Consider the following 15,626-nt stretch of genomic DNA (forward strand, 5'->3'; position numbering starts at 1 on the left):
ACATCGTCAAGCTCCACGTATTGTGTGTTGCATTGCCTCCTGGACTATATTATTTTGCTGACACGGACGGGAGATGACACTTTGACTAATTGCGGAGCATGCCGACAGGAGACCTTTTGCTCGGGTGCGAAAAAAAAATCATAATAATAATAAATTGATAAACAAAAACTATAATAATGTAAATCACAAATAAAATACATAGATAAATGCATAGGTATAGTTAAATAATAAATAAACAGGTAAATAGTAAATAATAACAAATTGACATATAACTAATAATGAATGAGAATCAAACAGACTGTCAGTTAGTCCTCCACGCTATCACATCTACCAGTCCTGTACACCAGCAAGTGGTAATACAAACAATGCGACAACTGGCCACAATCCACGAGATTTCACAGGTGGTACACTTCCTGTGGATTCCGTCCCTTATCGGACTCCTGGACAATGAAACCACTGACCGGCTAGCGTGGATTTCCTATAGAAAGGATCTTTCAGCTGCAACTACTATCAACGCCCTCCTATCCTATAACAAGCAGGAGGTACAAGCTGCCTATATTTCCCTACTTGCCACCGTAGCGAGGCTGGGAGGGTTACAAGTGTATCCATCCAGCACTTCAAAAACTTTCTTCCTCTTTTACATAACCATAGACGCATTGGGCGTATAGTGAGACGACACAATGTTGTGCGTGTCAGGATCCAGTCCGCCTACTGACAAATGCGGCAGGTGGGAGAGACCGGAAACGGGTCGGAGGTTCATCATGCAGGCTGTGCGACGCCCTTGTTGACAACAGTTTGCAGCACTATTGTATTCATTGTCCCACTGTGGTCCCTTTGATACATCATCGATAATCAGTTCTTGATGTTTGTAAATATTTTTATTGAAGACGATCACTTGGAAGTAATCCTTTTGAAACACCGGCACTTTGGCGGGTGTCGAAATGTATATAATTCATTTTGTCAGTTACGGTTCGGAAGTGTCTTAAGTGTCACTGACAATATAATCTGTAAATGTATGTATATATATATATATATATATATATATATATATATATATATATATATATATATGTATTTATATAATCTGTAAATGTATATCTGTTTTGAGAGTAATAACAAGGACTGCCTATAGTTTAGGTCCACCAGCTGCTACTATTACTACTACTACAAATACTACTACTACTACTACCACTACTACTTCTACTAGTACTACTACTTCTTTTACTACTACAACAACAACAACTACTAATGCAACTATTACTACTACTACTACTACCACTACTACTGCCCTCCTACCCTCTTACAAACGAATGATACGACAATCAGCCTGCCTCCCTATTCTCCATCGTACCAATGCTGAGAAGGTTCTAAGTGTGTCCACCCAACACCACGAGAATTTTCTTCTTCCACATACGTACAGCTGCAGTGGACTTATGGTGAGACGGCACAAAGTAGCGAATAGCCGCCTTAGACTTGGCAAGCGAATATCGTGACAGATGGGTAGGACCGGAAACATACATGCTAAGCGACGATCCTTATACCAACAGCTTGAGTATCTTGAGTATCTTGAGTGTCTTTAGTATCTTGAGTATCTTGAGTGTCTTGAGGAATACAGGTCGTTTCGCTACATTGCCAGTTCGCTACCAACCAGTTCGCTACATTCTTTGGTCGTTTCGCTACATTCTTCGGTCGTTTCGCTACATTTCTTCGGTCATTTCGCTACATCCTCTCGGTCGTTTTGCTACATTCTTCGGTCGTTTCGCTACAGTTTTTTTTCGCATTTGAGATACGAATATGATAAAAAATACAATGTGTGTAGATTTATAAAGTACCTGTAACCCATTGGACGTTTCGCTACATGGCTACTAACAATTTGCTACATTCTTCGGTCGTTTCGCTACATTTGGCTACGTTGTTCGGTCGTTTCGCTACATTCTTTCGGTCGTTTCGCTACATTCTTCGGTCGTTTCGCTACATTGCCAGTTCGCTACCAACCATTTCGCTACATTCTTTGGTCGTTTCGCTACATTTGGCTACGTTCGGTCATTTCGCTACATTCTTTCGGTCGTTTAACTACATTCTTTGGTCGTTTCGCTACATTTCGCTACACTGTTTTTTAACGCATTTGAGATATGAATATGATAAAAAATATGATGTGTACAAATTCATAAAGTAATTTTGTAGGCTACGGAAGCAGAATTTGCAAACTGACCATGTAGCGAAACGACCTGTAACCGCTACAATCTTCGGTCGTTTCGCTACATTTGGCTACATTGTTCGGTCGTTTCGCTACATTCTTTCGGTCGTTTCGCTACATTCTTTGGTCGTTTCGCTACATTTCGCTACACTGTTTTTTATCGCATTTGAGATACGAATATGATATAAAATACGATGTGTGCAAATTTATAAAGTAATTTTGTAGGCTACGGAGGCAAAATTTGACTAATGAGGCGATTTGGCGATAGATAAAATTGTTTTTATTTTTGTAATTGTATCCCAAGGTAACCCCTTGGTACCTCATCGACAATTTGTTCTTGATGTTTGCAAATACTTGTCTGAAGGTGATCGTTTGGATGTAATTCTTTTGTAACACCCGCATGTTGGTGGATGTTAAACTGTATATAATAAATTCCGTTAGTTTATGGTTCGAGAATGTTCGGTGTGTCACTAGTACTCTGTAAATAGCTATATTTTTGTACTAGTATTGACGACGTCAATAATTGGAGTCATATGCCTTAATCTATCTACATACCAGTCCTTTTCCCCCCCATGTTAGGAAGGTATATTTCTATAATTTTTATATTTTTCTAAAACACATCTCATTATTTACTAGAAAACAAATATTTTGCAACTTCTAAAAATATTATGTTTTAATACAATCCGGTATTTCTATACAAACCAAAGAAATTAATATATATTATGAAAAGTACTATATACTGCGCTTATTATGTGATACGCATGAATTATATATAAATCATTTTTTTCAACAAAGTATCTTATATCTTTTCAATATTTTATTTCTAATATATATAGTTTATTTTCATAGACGACACAACACATTTAATTAGTTTGCAGCTTTTAAAAATATTATGTAGCTTAACAGCCTGATAAAACTAAAATTACAGAACGAAAGTCGTCGCCATATACAGATATATATATATATATATATATATATATATATATATATATATATATATATATATATATATATATATTCTGTTAAAAACGACAGCAAAAGAATTATTGATTAGTTTTTTCCGTGAGCTCTCAAGCTTGCGAAAAGTAGATTTTTGGTAGGGGGAAAGGGAGTAAATCAGATTTCCAAAATTCATAGGAAACACAAAAGTTATAATAGACACAAAAGTATAGTACACAATAAACACAATACAAGAAATTAATACAAGAAATACAGCAAAAAACAAAATACAAGCACAACAAAATAGTTATCAAGACGTTTCGCAGATCTTTCTGCATCCTCAGTTGAAGTGAAAAGAAAGGGAAAGGGAGCATATTTTAAATGAAATGGGAAGCACGGGGAGAAGTCACCGTGTTGCAACTGGGGGAAGTCACACGCAGGACCACAAACACTGGGAGAGATCACAAGTTGGCGGAAATGGTACTCGGGGAGGTCACTCCTATGAATTTTGGAAATCTGATTTACTCCCTTTCCCCCTACCAAAAATCTACTTTTCGCAAGCTTGAGAGCTCACGGAAAAAACTAATCAATAATTCTTTTGCTGTCGTTTTTAACAGAATATGCCTCAGAGAGAATCTCCTGCCACGCTTCACCAATGTTAGACTTTACGACAAGGCAGTCAAGAATAATGCTACGACCCAGGAGTACAGGAGGACCCTGGTCGCTGATGAACTGGAAAGGAAGAAGACCATTGTTTCACATCTATACCGCAAGGTACAGGACTTACAAGAAAAATGGGACGGCGAGGTTATCAATACCTCCCATAAAGAAAGGATCAATGCCATGCTGGAGTCTTCCCTTTCTGCATACACAAATGCAGTAGAGAGGAAGGGGATACGGAAACTAAGCACCATGAATGGTGGACAAATAAAAGTCCCTCAGCCTTTGGAGAGCTACGTCAACCTAACCAACATTGATCTTGACTCTGATCAAAAAGAGCTCCTCGACATGGGACTAAACTGTCATGTCCTCTCCAAACCTAGGCCACACCAAAAGAGAGTTGAAATAGAGGTCCTCATAGAAAGCATCCTCAAACTCGCTAAGGAGGGTATTTTAGATGTTAGCCAACGCTTGCAGCCTGAGCTTGTTGCTGAAGCCGGCAAGCAGCGTGGAACCTTTACTAGTTCTGTTTTACAGAGGAGACATTTTGAAGCCGCCCAACGACTACGAAACAACCAAGAAGTAACCATAAGACGTGCTGACAAGGCATCAATATTCGTTCTCATTTCTACCTCCGAATACCTGGAGAAAATTGACTCCATTCTAGAGGATAGGACTAAGTTCCAGCCCATCCAGAAGAACCCTATCCCGGAACTTACCTCGAAGGTCAACAAGATCATAGATGTCAACAACGCGGTTGCAGGTGGTATAAAATTCTGTAAATTGTCCGGCGAGTATAAACCTGGTTATTGTTATGGCAATGTTAAGACGCATAAACCCAACAACCCTCTTAGACCCATTATCAGCCAGATACCTACTCCTACATATCAGTTAGCGAAAAAACTTAATGAACTTTTAACCCCTTTTGTCCCCAGCAGATTCAGCCTGGCATCTTCTCACCAGTTCATAGAACTGGTGAAAGACGCTCCCAGCCAGGGATTCATAGCTTCGCTGGATGCTGAATCTCTGTTCACCAATGTCCCTGTGGATAGAACGATAGATTTCATATGCGACAAAGTTTACAGAAGCGGACCAGCCCCCGGACTTAACATACTTGAAGAACACCTACGGACCCTGCTTCAATTTTGCACCAAAGAAGCCCCATTCCGCTCTCCCCGTGGGACACTCTACCGCCAAATTGATGGAGTTGCCATGGGATCCCCCCTTGGTGTTCTGTTTGCCAATTTTTTCATGGGAACTGTAGAGGAATTTATTTTTAGTCAAATTGAAAAACCTAGCCTTTATTGCAGATATATAGATGATATATTTGTAAAAACTGACTCCCTTTCTGAAATTGATCAATTGAGGGGGAAGTTCATGGAGGTGTCGGGACTTAACTTCACCGTAGAGCACAGTGAAGGGGGTTCCCTCCCCTTCCTGGACGTCCTACTCAAGCAGACTAATTGTCCTTCTTTTTCTTATAGTGTCTACGTCAAAGAAACCAATCCCGGACTGTGCATGAATGGAGAGAGCGAGTGTCCTCAGAGGTACAAAGACGCCACCATTAGCGCCTTTTTCAGAAGAGCCCTCAGCCACTGTTCTTCTTGGAGTGACACTCAAAAAGAGTTTGATCGGGTCCACCAACTCCTTATCAACAATGGTTACACGAATCACGAGGTCCAAGCCAATCTTCGCAGAGTGATCGACAATTGGTATAAACAAACACGACCGACTACAGTAGGACACGAAGGGACCGCAATTAAGGTGTTCTACAAAGCTTGCATGTCTACCAAATACAAGGAGGATGAAAAGATTATAAAGAACATAATCTATAGAAATGTTGTCCCCAAAAAAGAAAGTGATAAATTGTCCTTCACAATCTTTTACAAAAGTAGAAAGACCTCTTCTCTACTTTTAAGGAACAACCCCGCTCCAGAACCCCAGGAGGTTCGTCAATCCCACGTAGTATATAAATACACATGCCCAGAGGAGGACTGCACGCCCCTTTCTGTCTACGTGGGAAGGACGACCACCACATTATCTAGAAGAATCACCATGCACTTGCAACACGGAGGACCCAAGCAACACCACTGGACCCAGCATCGACGCCACCTCGATAGGGAGACTATGGTAAAAAACACCGAAGTTGTGGCAAAAGAAGAGGACCCTCAGCGCTTGGCTATCTTGGAAGCCATATGGATAAAGGAGCTGCAACCTGCCATTAATAGGCAGGTAAATGATTTCGCCCTCCTCCCTAGCATGAAACCTGTTCGGAGGAGCCAGATGGACAATCCCAAGACATCGGGCTCTCCTTCCCAGAGGCTCCCCATTCCCCGCGAAAGGGAAGAACTTCCTACCATACGTCGTTCCCAAAGACTGAGAAGCAGATTGGCGCCGAACCCGGGAGTGACCTCCCCGAGTACCATTTCCGCCAACTTGTGATCTCTCCCAGTGTTTGTGGTCCTGCGTGTGACTTCCCCCAGTTGCACCACGGTGACTTCTCCCCGTGCTTCCCATTTCATTTAAAATATGCTCCCTTTCCCTTTCTTTTCACTTCAACTGAGGATGCAGAAAGATCTGCGAAACGTCTTGATAACTATTTTGTTGTGCTTGTATTTTGTTTTTTGCTGTATTTCTTGTATTAATTTCTTGTATTGTGTTTATTGTGTACTATACTTTTGTGTCTATTATAACTTTTGTGTTTCCTATGAATTTTGGAAATCTGATTTACTCCCTTTCCCCCTACCAAAAATCTACTTTTCGCAAGCTTGAGAGCTCACGGAAAAAACTAATCAATAATTCTTTTGCTGTCGTTTTTAACAGAATATGCCTCAGAGAGAATCTCCTGCCACGCTTCACCAATATATATATATATATATATATATATATATATATATATATATATATATATATATATATTCAATTAAATAACAATTATCTCGTAACTTTCAAAAATATCATATATTACTGTAGTACAGTCTGGTAGAAAACACAAAAAACAGCGCGAATACGCCATCTGCACAACTGTAGTTGTTAGACGTTCAATTCTTATTTTGTATATTTCATCTTTTTTCAGGGATACATATCCTTTTTATATAAATCATATTGCATAATTAATAAATTTGTAAAATCTAAAAATTCCATGTTAGTGTACTGTAGTCAAGTAGTGCAAAACAAGGAAATTCCTATTTTATGCGGATGACTATTTGGCCGGAAATAAACATTTGGCAGCATCATCAATGGGAAAGTAACAGTTCGTGATTCCGTCCCCTTTTTTGCAGACTTTATCGACATGTTTTGAAATTAGGAAAAAACGGTAATTGTGGCAATGGTTCCATACCACACTAAAATAATTTAGCAACTTGATTTGAAATGGTTAAATTACCCTCTAATGTTTGAATTCCCTGAATCGAGTTCCGGGATATCAATCTCGGAAACTGTCTGTTGTCCCGTCCCTAGAATCAAATGTATTTGAAACTTAGCCGGTTGTCAAATTGATTTTTATTTCAAATTATAGAATATCATTTTATAATTGATGAAATTCAATATGTAACTCATGTAAATAATGTTAATATATGCCAATGCGGCCACTTTGAAAGTGCGTATCTTTGTACCGTTAACCATAGTACAATATCTTTAATCTTAAGTTAACTCCATACAAAAAATTCCTGCGTACGCCCCTGTGCAGTATAGTACACTCTTGCAAAACGGGACGTTTCAGTTTCCGAGAGCACTCTTCGACCTCCAAAGTCAAAGGAGCAGATGTTCGGACACCACCAATACCCTCACCCCCACCCCTCTGCACGTCACTGGTATTGAAAACCGAATATACGCTGAGTATCTACCCAAGATTTACGATCGGAAGTCAGATCTGCATTGGTATTTACATGGTATTAGAGAGTATTTCCCATGTGGTAAGGCCCTGACAAAACCCGCCTCGCCTTGATTATGGTCAGTTTCTGTCAATGAAAGTCGAAGATATACTACTATATATCAGGTCAGACAACGAACCGAACAACTGGATTTGCCATAAATGGGATCTTACATTATATAACATGACTGTAAATTAATACTTTCTTTATAAAAGAAGCTAAGATCATATAGTGCGCATGACCGTTTAACAAACACTGTATAGATAAGCACTTATTTCAGGGTTCACTGATCACAGTGCTAAAGAAGCGTGGGTTTTGTACAACTAAAGTTCCCGCCAAAATTGTTATGTAAGTTCTATGAGAATACCCAACTTTCTACGTTATGAAATTCCTATAATGTACAGTGCAATAAGGAAATGTTGGATAATCACGTCTAACCGATCTATCTGCGAAAATTACACGAACAGTTGCAAATAACAGATATTTCTACCAGGCCATGTGTTCTTTGAAATCACTGATCACCGCCTTTGACATCTACTATATAAGAACACGTTCCACATCAAGATTAACTATGGTACTCCACATGAGACGAATTTTACTTCCTCTAATTGAAATATAGACAAAATGCTATCACAACTTCGCTGACTTGTATGTATAACATAATTATTGTTGTGTGAATGATAACCAGTTATATAGAATAATATTTCGATTAAAGTAATCAAGAATAAATAATTCATAATACTCAAAAATCCAAGCCTAATTCACTGTTAATACACTTAAAGTTTATTAGCGAATATTGCTATTTCAATGTTATTATAACACTAACTGTCGCGCATGTTGCTAGGCAGTTTTTTGAATTTCGAATTTACAGTCAAAGTGTGTGTGTTGGGGGGGTGGGCATTGCCCGTCCCTGGCTAGAGGCTACGCCTAGCTACAGTCATGAGCAAAAGTTTAGCCCCACCCAGAATTTTTCATGATACAAAATAAAGATTATTTGTCTAATGACTTTTTTTTTCTAATTATGAAAATTAACTAAGCTAAATACTACATAGGAAAATATGAAGTACTCCACAAAATTATTCATATTGACATTGCGAGAAAAATAGCGTGGGTAGAATTTTTTGCTTGTGACTGTACATCACACAGCTTCGTTGAATCCAAATATGTTTATAACAATCAAGATCAGGACCGTGGTACGGATTATGGGAGCTGAAGTTCATAATATTTTGAGAATTTCCTTTCAGTGCGGTGCCCTATTCCCTGCTGATCAAAATGGTCTGATGTATATGCCAGAAATATTTGCAAAGTACGCCATCACAGCTGTTGTTCTGATCTTCATGGCCATTTACACAATGGTGATTTGCCGTGATTTACCACACCTTTCTTACATTTACCTAAAATGTGTTATACGAACCCTTTTGTATATTAAAATGATTTTACGAGTTTTGGCTTAGTCATATTTGTCGCACTCACATTTCCCGCTAAAATGTATGAAAGAGAACGTTAGATGGCGTGCGCCTTATTTGAAATCTTCGTTGTGGAGTGCATTTTTTACAAACAGAAAACCATGAATTAGGTGAAAGCAACTCCATGACTTGCATGACAAATTGCAGGTATGATGCATTTTTTAAATTGTTCCGAAATGATAATAATAAACGTATTTATTATTTTATGGTAACCCTTTTATTCTCTAGAAAAAATTCTTGTCAGAAAATAGAAACCCTTTTCATGATGCGCATGACAAATTCCAGGTATGATGTATTTTTTAAATTGTCCCAAAATAATAAGAATAGAATATCATAAAATTTATAAATATAACACGTATTTATTATTTTATTGTAACCCTTTTATTCTTCTAGCAAAATTTCTTGTCAGAAAGCCAGTAACTTACTTGATCTTGAAAAATAAGCCCCACTTGTTGGTTTAGGCGGGAATTTTAACAACGGCAGATTTTGCGATGGGGAAAAATGAAATAGCCCGCCTTCCTTCTTTGTTTATTCATAACAACAACGCTTGATTTCATGGACTTATATAAACGATACAATGACCGTACTTATCTTCACATTACAGAAAATACTTTTCCTCGAAAACTGTGCATAGCACTTAGTAGTAATTATGTAAGACTCCTTTCAACAGATGTTCGTTGATCGCTCTTGAAATACGAGCGTGGGTGGCGTACCCAATGACCCAGCAAGTCTAACCCGCATCCTTTGTACCCTACAGTGCATGAACACCTAGCAGTGGCATATCCGGGGGGAGAGGTTGAAATAATGCTCCCCCCCCTACCCACCCACCTAAATTTGTTCTTTCATTATCTCATTGCAGATGTCGAGAAACCTACCTCATGTACACCGGTATGTGTCAGAAAACAGTAATACAGCGACAGTCTCCCCCTCTAAGGCCCCAAACCCACAGAATATAATAAAACACTTCCGTTAGAATGATTGAAAGTATATTCAACACATCATTGAGGGTAAATCTTTAAAACTGTAAGATTGACTATTACTTTTACCTAATATTTCGAAAGAAACTAAATCAAGTGAGAACATATACTTAAATTTATATTCACAATCATCGTATCCGTCCTATAGAGTACATCTGTTTAAAAGCGTGATCTATATTGACAAATTTCAGGTTAGCCCCCTCCTCCAAAGCGTCATCTATATTTACAAAGTTCAGATTAGCCCCCCGCCCCCCAATTTTGACCCTTGATCCGCCACTGACAAGTAGGTATAATCGACAGGCAGTTATTTTTGTGTAAGACTTAGTTTGGGATAGGAAGGCGTCATGAAATTGGGAGCAAATTGAAAAGACTATACTTGAAGAATATGAAGGAATAGAATCGCCTAAAAAAAAAAAAAAAACGTAATCTAAACCTTAAACTAATTGATTGCCAAGATGGGAAAAGGACTTTATGCCCAATGAGTATAACTACTTTCCTGAATATTACAATACAGTGATACTGTACTAAGTGCATTACTATTCAGTCGACAGTCGGGTACGAATAGCGGTCAATGGTCCGGCCGGAACCCACCATATTAACCATCTGCCCGACCCTTCAAAATACTTCGTTTGGACCGCTACTCGTTAAATTGTAACGACAGCTGCACGGGAGAGGAGCTGCATCAGAAGCACACATTAACGTTCGTAGTTCCTACCAAAAAACAGACACCTTCACCCCCTCCCCTTACGTACACACCCTCTTATGCTAGCCGGTTAACGTCAGTGCTATGAACATGAACACAGCAACAAAGAAAGCATAGTTCCTAAGCTAGCTATACCCTTGCACTTAATGTTTCCCAAAATATTTCGTATATGTAATTCCACTTGTGAAACTGGTATGGTTTTGGATTGATCTTATGAGAGAGAAAAGGAGGGATAGATTACCCTCGCTTGGTAACAAGCTCTCCACAATCTCAAGCCAGCCAACACACCACCGACCTGTTATACAACGACCCTACCATCCTAGCAAAAGGTAGACAAAGCAGAGGTGCACTCATCCGATCCCTTGCAGTTTCTGGCTTCCTTTCAACGACAGAACACCTCACAACCAACTATATAATTATAACACTGTAAGCCAAACTCATTAATATATATAGCTAAATACCTTGAACCAACATTGCAGAATCTAATATTCAAATGTGCATTGCGTCGGGAAATAAACGTGTGTCAAGGAACACTGTAGAGGAATCGGATGTTGGCTTCATGGGCACAGCCTAGCAACAGGATTTCTCCATTGTTGATGCCAAATGCAGCTGGTCGGATCGGTAAAGACGAGAGTATCACTATTAACACGACAATATTGTCGTCATTATCAGTAGTGGATTCAGGGATGTTGCCCTAATTGCCTGCATTTTTCTTTTCTTTCTTTTCTCCATTTACTACCGGACCAGTAAGATGAATGTCGCAGTCTGATTTTTATTAATAAGTGCATGAGACGTGTTCTAAAAATGTAGTAATTAACATTATGTGACCATAGTTCGAGTTTGTGTGGTTGTCAAACAACGGTATAAAGTGTCGCTTTACCCATATGATCCCGATGTTATATGTAACATGTAATGTCGAGTATAATCCTTTTGCTCAGTACGTATAAATACTTGTGGTACCATAACTACAATAAATGCACGTCCTAGATAATACTACTGAGTGAAATACCATAATTTGACGATTGGTGTACAATAAATTGATTGACTCGGATTTGTTTTCTTGTAAATATATGGAAAGTAAACATTTGCACAACGTGAATTATATTATCTGCCCTTGAATGCGTAAACAATACTTGTTTGATTAGTATCATTGTCGGTATGGTGGTATTCTACAAATATCAGCACACATATGACATATGGCAATACTTGTCTAATCCTTACTGAAGCGAAGGTTTACGAAAAGTGCATATAGACGGCGTGTGGTCGTGTAGTGAAGATACTCTCAATTTATCGACAGATCCTTTTGATACGCCCAGTCTATGGACGGCCGGAAATGGGTAGTGCTCAGTGCTCTCTGTATTTTTTTTAATCACTGAGTATTGAAATAACCTGTAACGGTTGCATTATATTGGATGAACCCATAAAGATGAACAAGATATTTGTAAATATGTGCAATGTTCTAATTGAAATATATATGAAACTAGATTCTACGCAAGTACAGCAGAAAAAAAAAAGAGTACGGTTATCATTTTGCCACCCTTGCGAATAATCTTTTATATATATATATATATATATATATATATATATATATATATATATATATAATATATATATATATATATATATATATATATATAGTAACGTCTTAGATGAAGTTTTGTTCGGCTGAAGAGATTGAAGAGATGGGTTTGCTGAATAAAATGATTATTGCAAAATATCTGATTTTTGTGAAAATTATATTATATTATATATATATATATATATATACATATATATATGTATATATATGTATATCTGTATATATATATATATATATATATATATATATATATATATACATATATATATATATATATATATATATAATTAAATGGATATATATATATATATATATATATATATATGTATATAAATAAATGGATATATATATATATATATATATATATATATATATATATATATATATATATATATATATATATATGAGAGAGAAATACGCTAATGGCAGCGACATCAAACCGATAATTTTTATTTATATAATATATATATATAATATATATACAGTATGTATATACAAAGTATTATATACATATATATATATATATATATATATATATATATTATATAAACTGCTACCCCTGAATATCTATAGTCACAGGCAGTTTGTTTTGGGTCTTTTGATATAGCAGGAGCCTCCTTGCATTCTGTTAGGGCTTACATTGATACCAGTGTTAGGTACCAGTCCTTCCAGAATTTGCCAGGTGTACATAATGTGGTGCTTTTTTCTTCTTTGGGGAGAGTAGAGCCTCAGAGGCTTTAGACGTTCCCAGTAGTTATTACCAGCCAGGGAAATAATTTTACAGATGAGGCTTCTCTGTGTGGGTTCAAGTTCGTCTTTTTAATGGTTATTGGGCTACACAGCTGACATCAATACTCCAGTTTAATCAACATCAGGCTCTTCCATAGAGTTACAAAACATTCCTCCTCCTCTGGTGCTAAAAACTCTCAGGATCCAGCCTATCGGTCTTCTTGTGGACTCTGTGATGGTATGCATGTGTTGACTGAATTTGCCATCATTGCTTACTTCATTCCCAGATCACGTAGGCTGCTCTTGAATCTTATGGGGCCTTGGGTGGTACTGCATGTAATACATTCTTTTGTGGTATTATCACTGCCATACAATAGAACCTCAAATTTGTTCTCATCAAAGAACTTGTTATTGATGGCGTCTTGCAGCGGGTGGGTGTCCTCTTGCAGCCTCATCTCTTGTGCCACTCTCATGTTGTCATGGAAGAATGAGGTTATTGAATGTCGTATATCCTTGTCTATTTCACCGATGAGCAGTAAGAATAGAAAGGGGCCTAAGACAGACCACTGGGACACCACAAGTTACTGGTGACTTCTCAGATAGGGTACCATTTACTGCCACCAGCTGGATTCTTGTGTGGAGAAAACTGTGGATCCAATACCCCAGTTTTCCTCTGAACTCAATGGAGGAGAGCTTGTGCAGCAGTACACTATGGTCCATCTTATCGAATACTTTGGCAAAATTGAGGTATACCATGTGCACATTTATCCCTTTCTTGAGTCTATCCAACAGGAATACTTGATGTGCCAGCATTTGCGACAGGCATGAGCAACCTTTCCTGTAACCATGCTGGCTGATGTTGAATTGATCCCAGTTGTCAAAGAAGTCCACTAGCTTGTTCTGGATGAATTTTTCAAATGTTTTCACAATTAAAGACATAAGCACATTTTTCCTTTCTCGAGTTTGTCGGAATTTTTTATGTGCCAGCATTTGCAACATGCATGAGCAACCTTTCCGGAAACCATTTTGGCCAATGTTGTATAGACCCTGGTTATCAAAGAAGTCCACTAGCTTGTTCCAGATGATTTTTTTTTCAAACGTTTTCACAATTAAGGACATAATCACTACAGGTCGTTAGTTGCTTACCTCACCCCTGCTGTCACTCTTGTGTATGGGAGAGATAAACCCATATTTCATGGCCTGAGGAACCTTTACTTTATCGAATGACTTTCTCCAGATCTTGTATAGCAGCACTGCCAGTTCTGCTCTGCATTTTCTCAACAGCATGGCTTGCATGTCTTCTGGACCTACAGCCGAGGACATATTTAGTTCAGATAACACATCCTCAATGTCACATACAATGAAGTCTAGATCTTGCAATGTTTCTTGAAGTCCCTCATTCATACCTATTCTGAAGAACTCTGTTGGATTGTCAATTCCCTCGTCTTACAGTGGTGTGCTGAAATCCTTCTCATATTGTTTTCTCAAGGAATTAATGCATGAAAATAAATGCTGTGGAATGAGTGTAACATGGTTTACTTACTTTAATCCGGACTGGGTTATATGCCCAAATATTTTTCTTTTGTACTGTACTGTTTTTTTTTTTTTTTTTTTACTGGTGAGCACAACAATCACAATAGTGACAGGGATATCCAAATTATTGTCACACACAATGCATTACTTGAATTGCATGAATGGGTTGGGCAGCATAGTTTACACAACATGAGCAGCTGCAAGCTGGGTGCTCTAGGTGAGCATGACGTCCCCCATTTATTATATAATTTACCGAGCACATATTTTTTTTCTATCATCATCATCAAAGATTATCCTTTGTAGAACCTTAATGTTAAAGCTATTGTTTGCATGGGACCTGTGATGGGTACCTGGTGGTGGTGGTCCTGCAAGATGAATGATGAGCAGACATCTCCCTGCTGCCTATTTTCAAAGCACACCAACCTACTCACTTCTATGTGGAGGCCCTGAGGGCAGGCACTTGGTGTCAGGACTAAACCCAAGTTCTCTCTGTCAACTTCAACTGCATTTCTTCCACCTTTTCATAAAAGGAGAGCTGACAACTAGTAACTGCTCCCCTTCTATTACTTTCAGCCAGTAACATGGAAACAGTCCTGTACTAATACAACACTTACAATAGTCCAAAGTTTCTCCCCAGAAAAGTCTATAACACAGCCCAAGAATAACTGACAGCTACAATGGGGCTATGGGTTTCAATTCATTGAAACTTAAGGCAACGATTCATATCATCACTCTTTTTCCATTTCCTTATTTTTCTGTGCCTTATGGGGCTTATGGTTTCAACAGGAGGCTGTTGCCAGTTTCCTGGAGGCTACAGGTCTTCTGCAAGACACCAAGGGCAACAGATTGATCGGGTAATCTGTACCTATATGTCAGATCTACATTTTTTGTATGTAAATGATATGATGGGTAAATGCATCAAACCAAAGGGGGTAAATGATAAGAGTTGTTAAGAATTTCTAACTAGGCTT

The 15,626-nt window shown here is 38.1% G+C and overlaps 1 protein-coding gene across 1 annotated transcript; it reads right to left on the reverse strand.

Moving 5' to 3' along the window:
- Positions 1 to 13,394: 13,394 nt before the first annotated feature.
- LOC143024064 (uncharacterized) lies at positions 13,395 to 14,526 on the reverse strand. Its single transcript, XM_076182794.1, has 3 exons — positions 14,269 to 14,526; positions 13,731 to 14,022; positions 13,395 to 13,639 (listed from the first exon to the last, which is right to left on the reverse strand). The coding sequence occupies exons 1-3, from the start codon at positions 14,524 to 14,526 to the stop codon at positions 13,395 to 13,397; spliced, it is 795 nt and encodes a 264-aa protein (XP_076038909.1).
- Between the last annotated feature and the right edge of the window lie 1,100 nt (positions 14,527 to 15,626).

Source organism: Oratosquilla oratoria, unplaced genomic scaffold (genome assembly GCF_046742065.1).
Source record: "Oratosquilla oratoria isolate Oo_2021 unplaced genomic scaffold, ASM4674206v1 SCAFFOLD87, whole genome shotgun sequence".
Taxonomy (NCBI): domain Eukaryota; kingdom Metazoa; phylum Arthropoda; class Malacostraca; order Stomatopoda; family Squillidae; genus Oratosquilla; species Oratosquilla oratoria.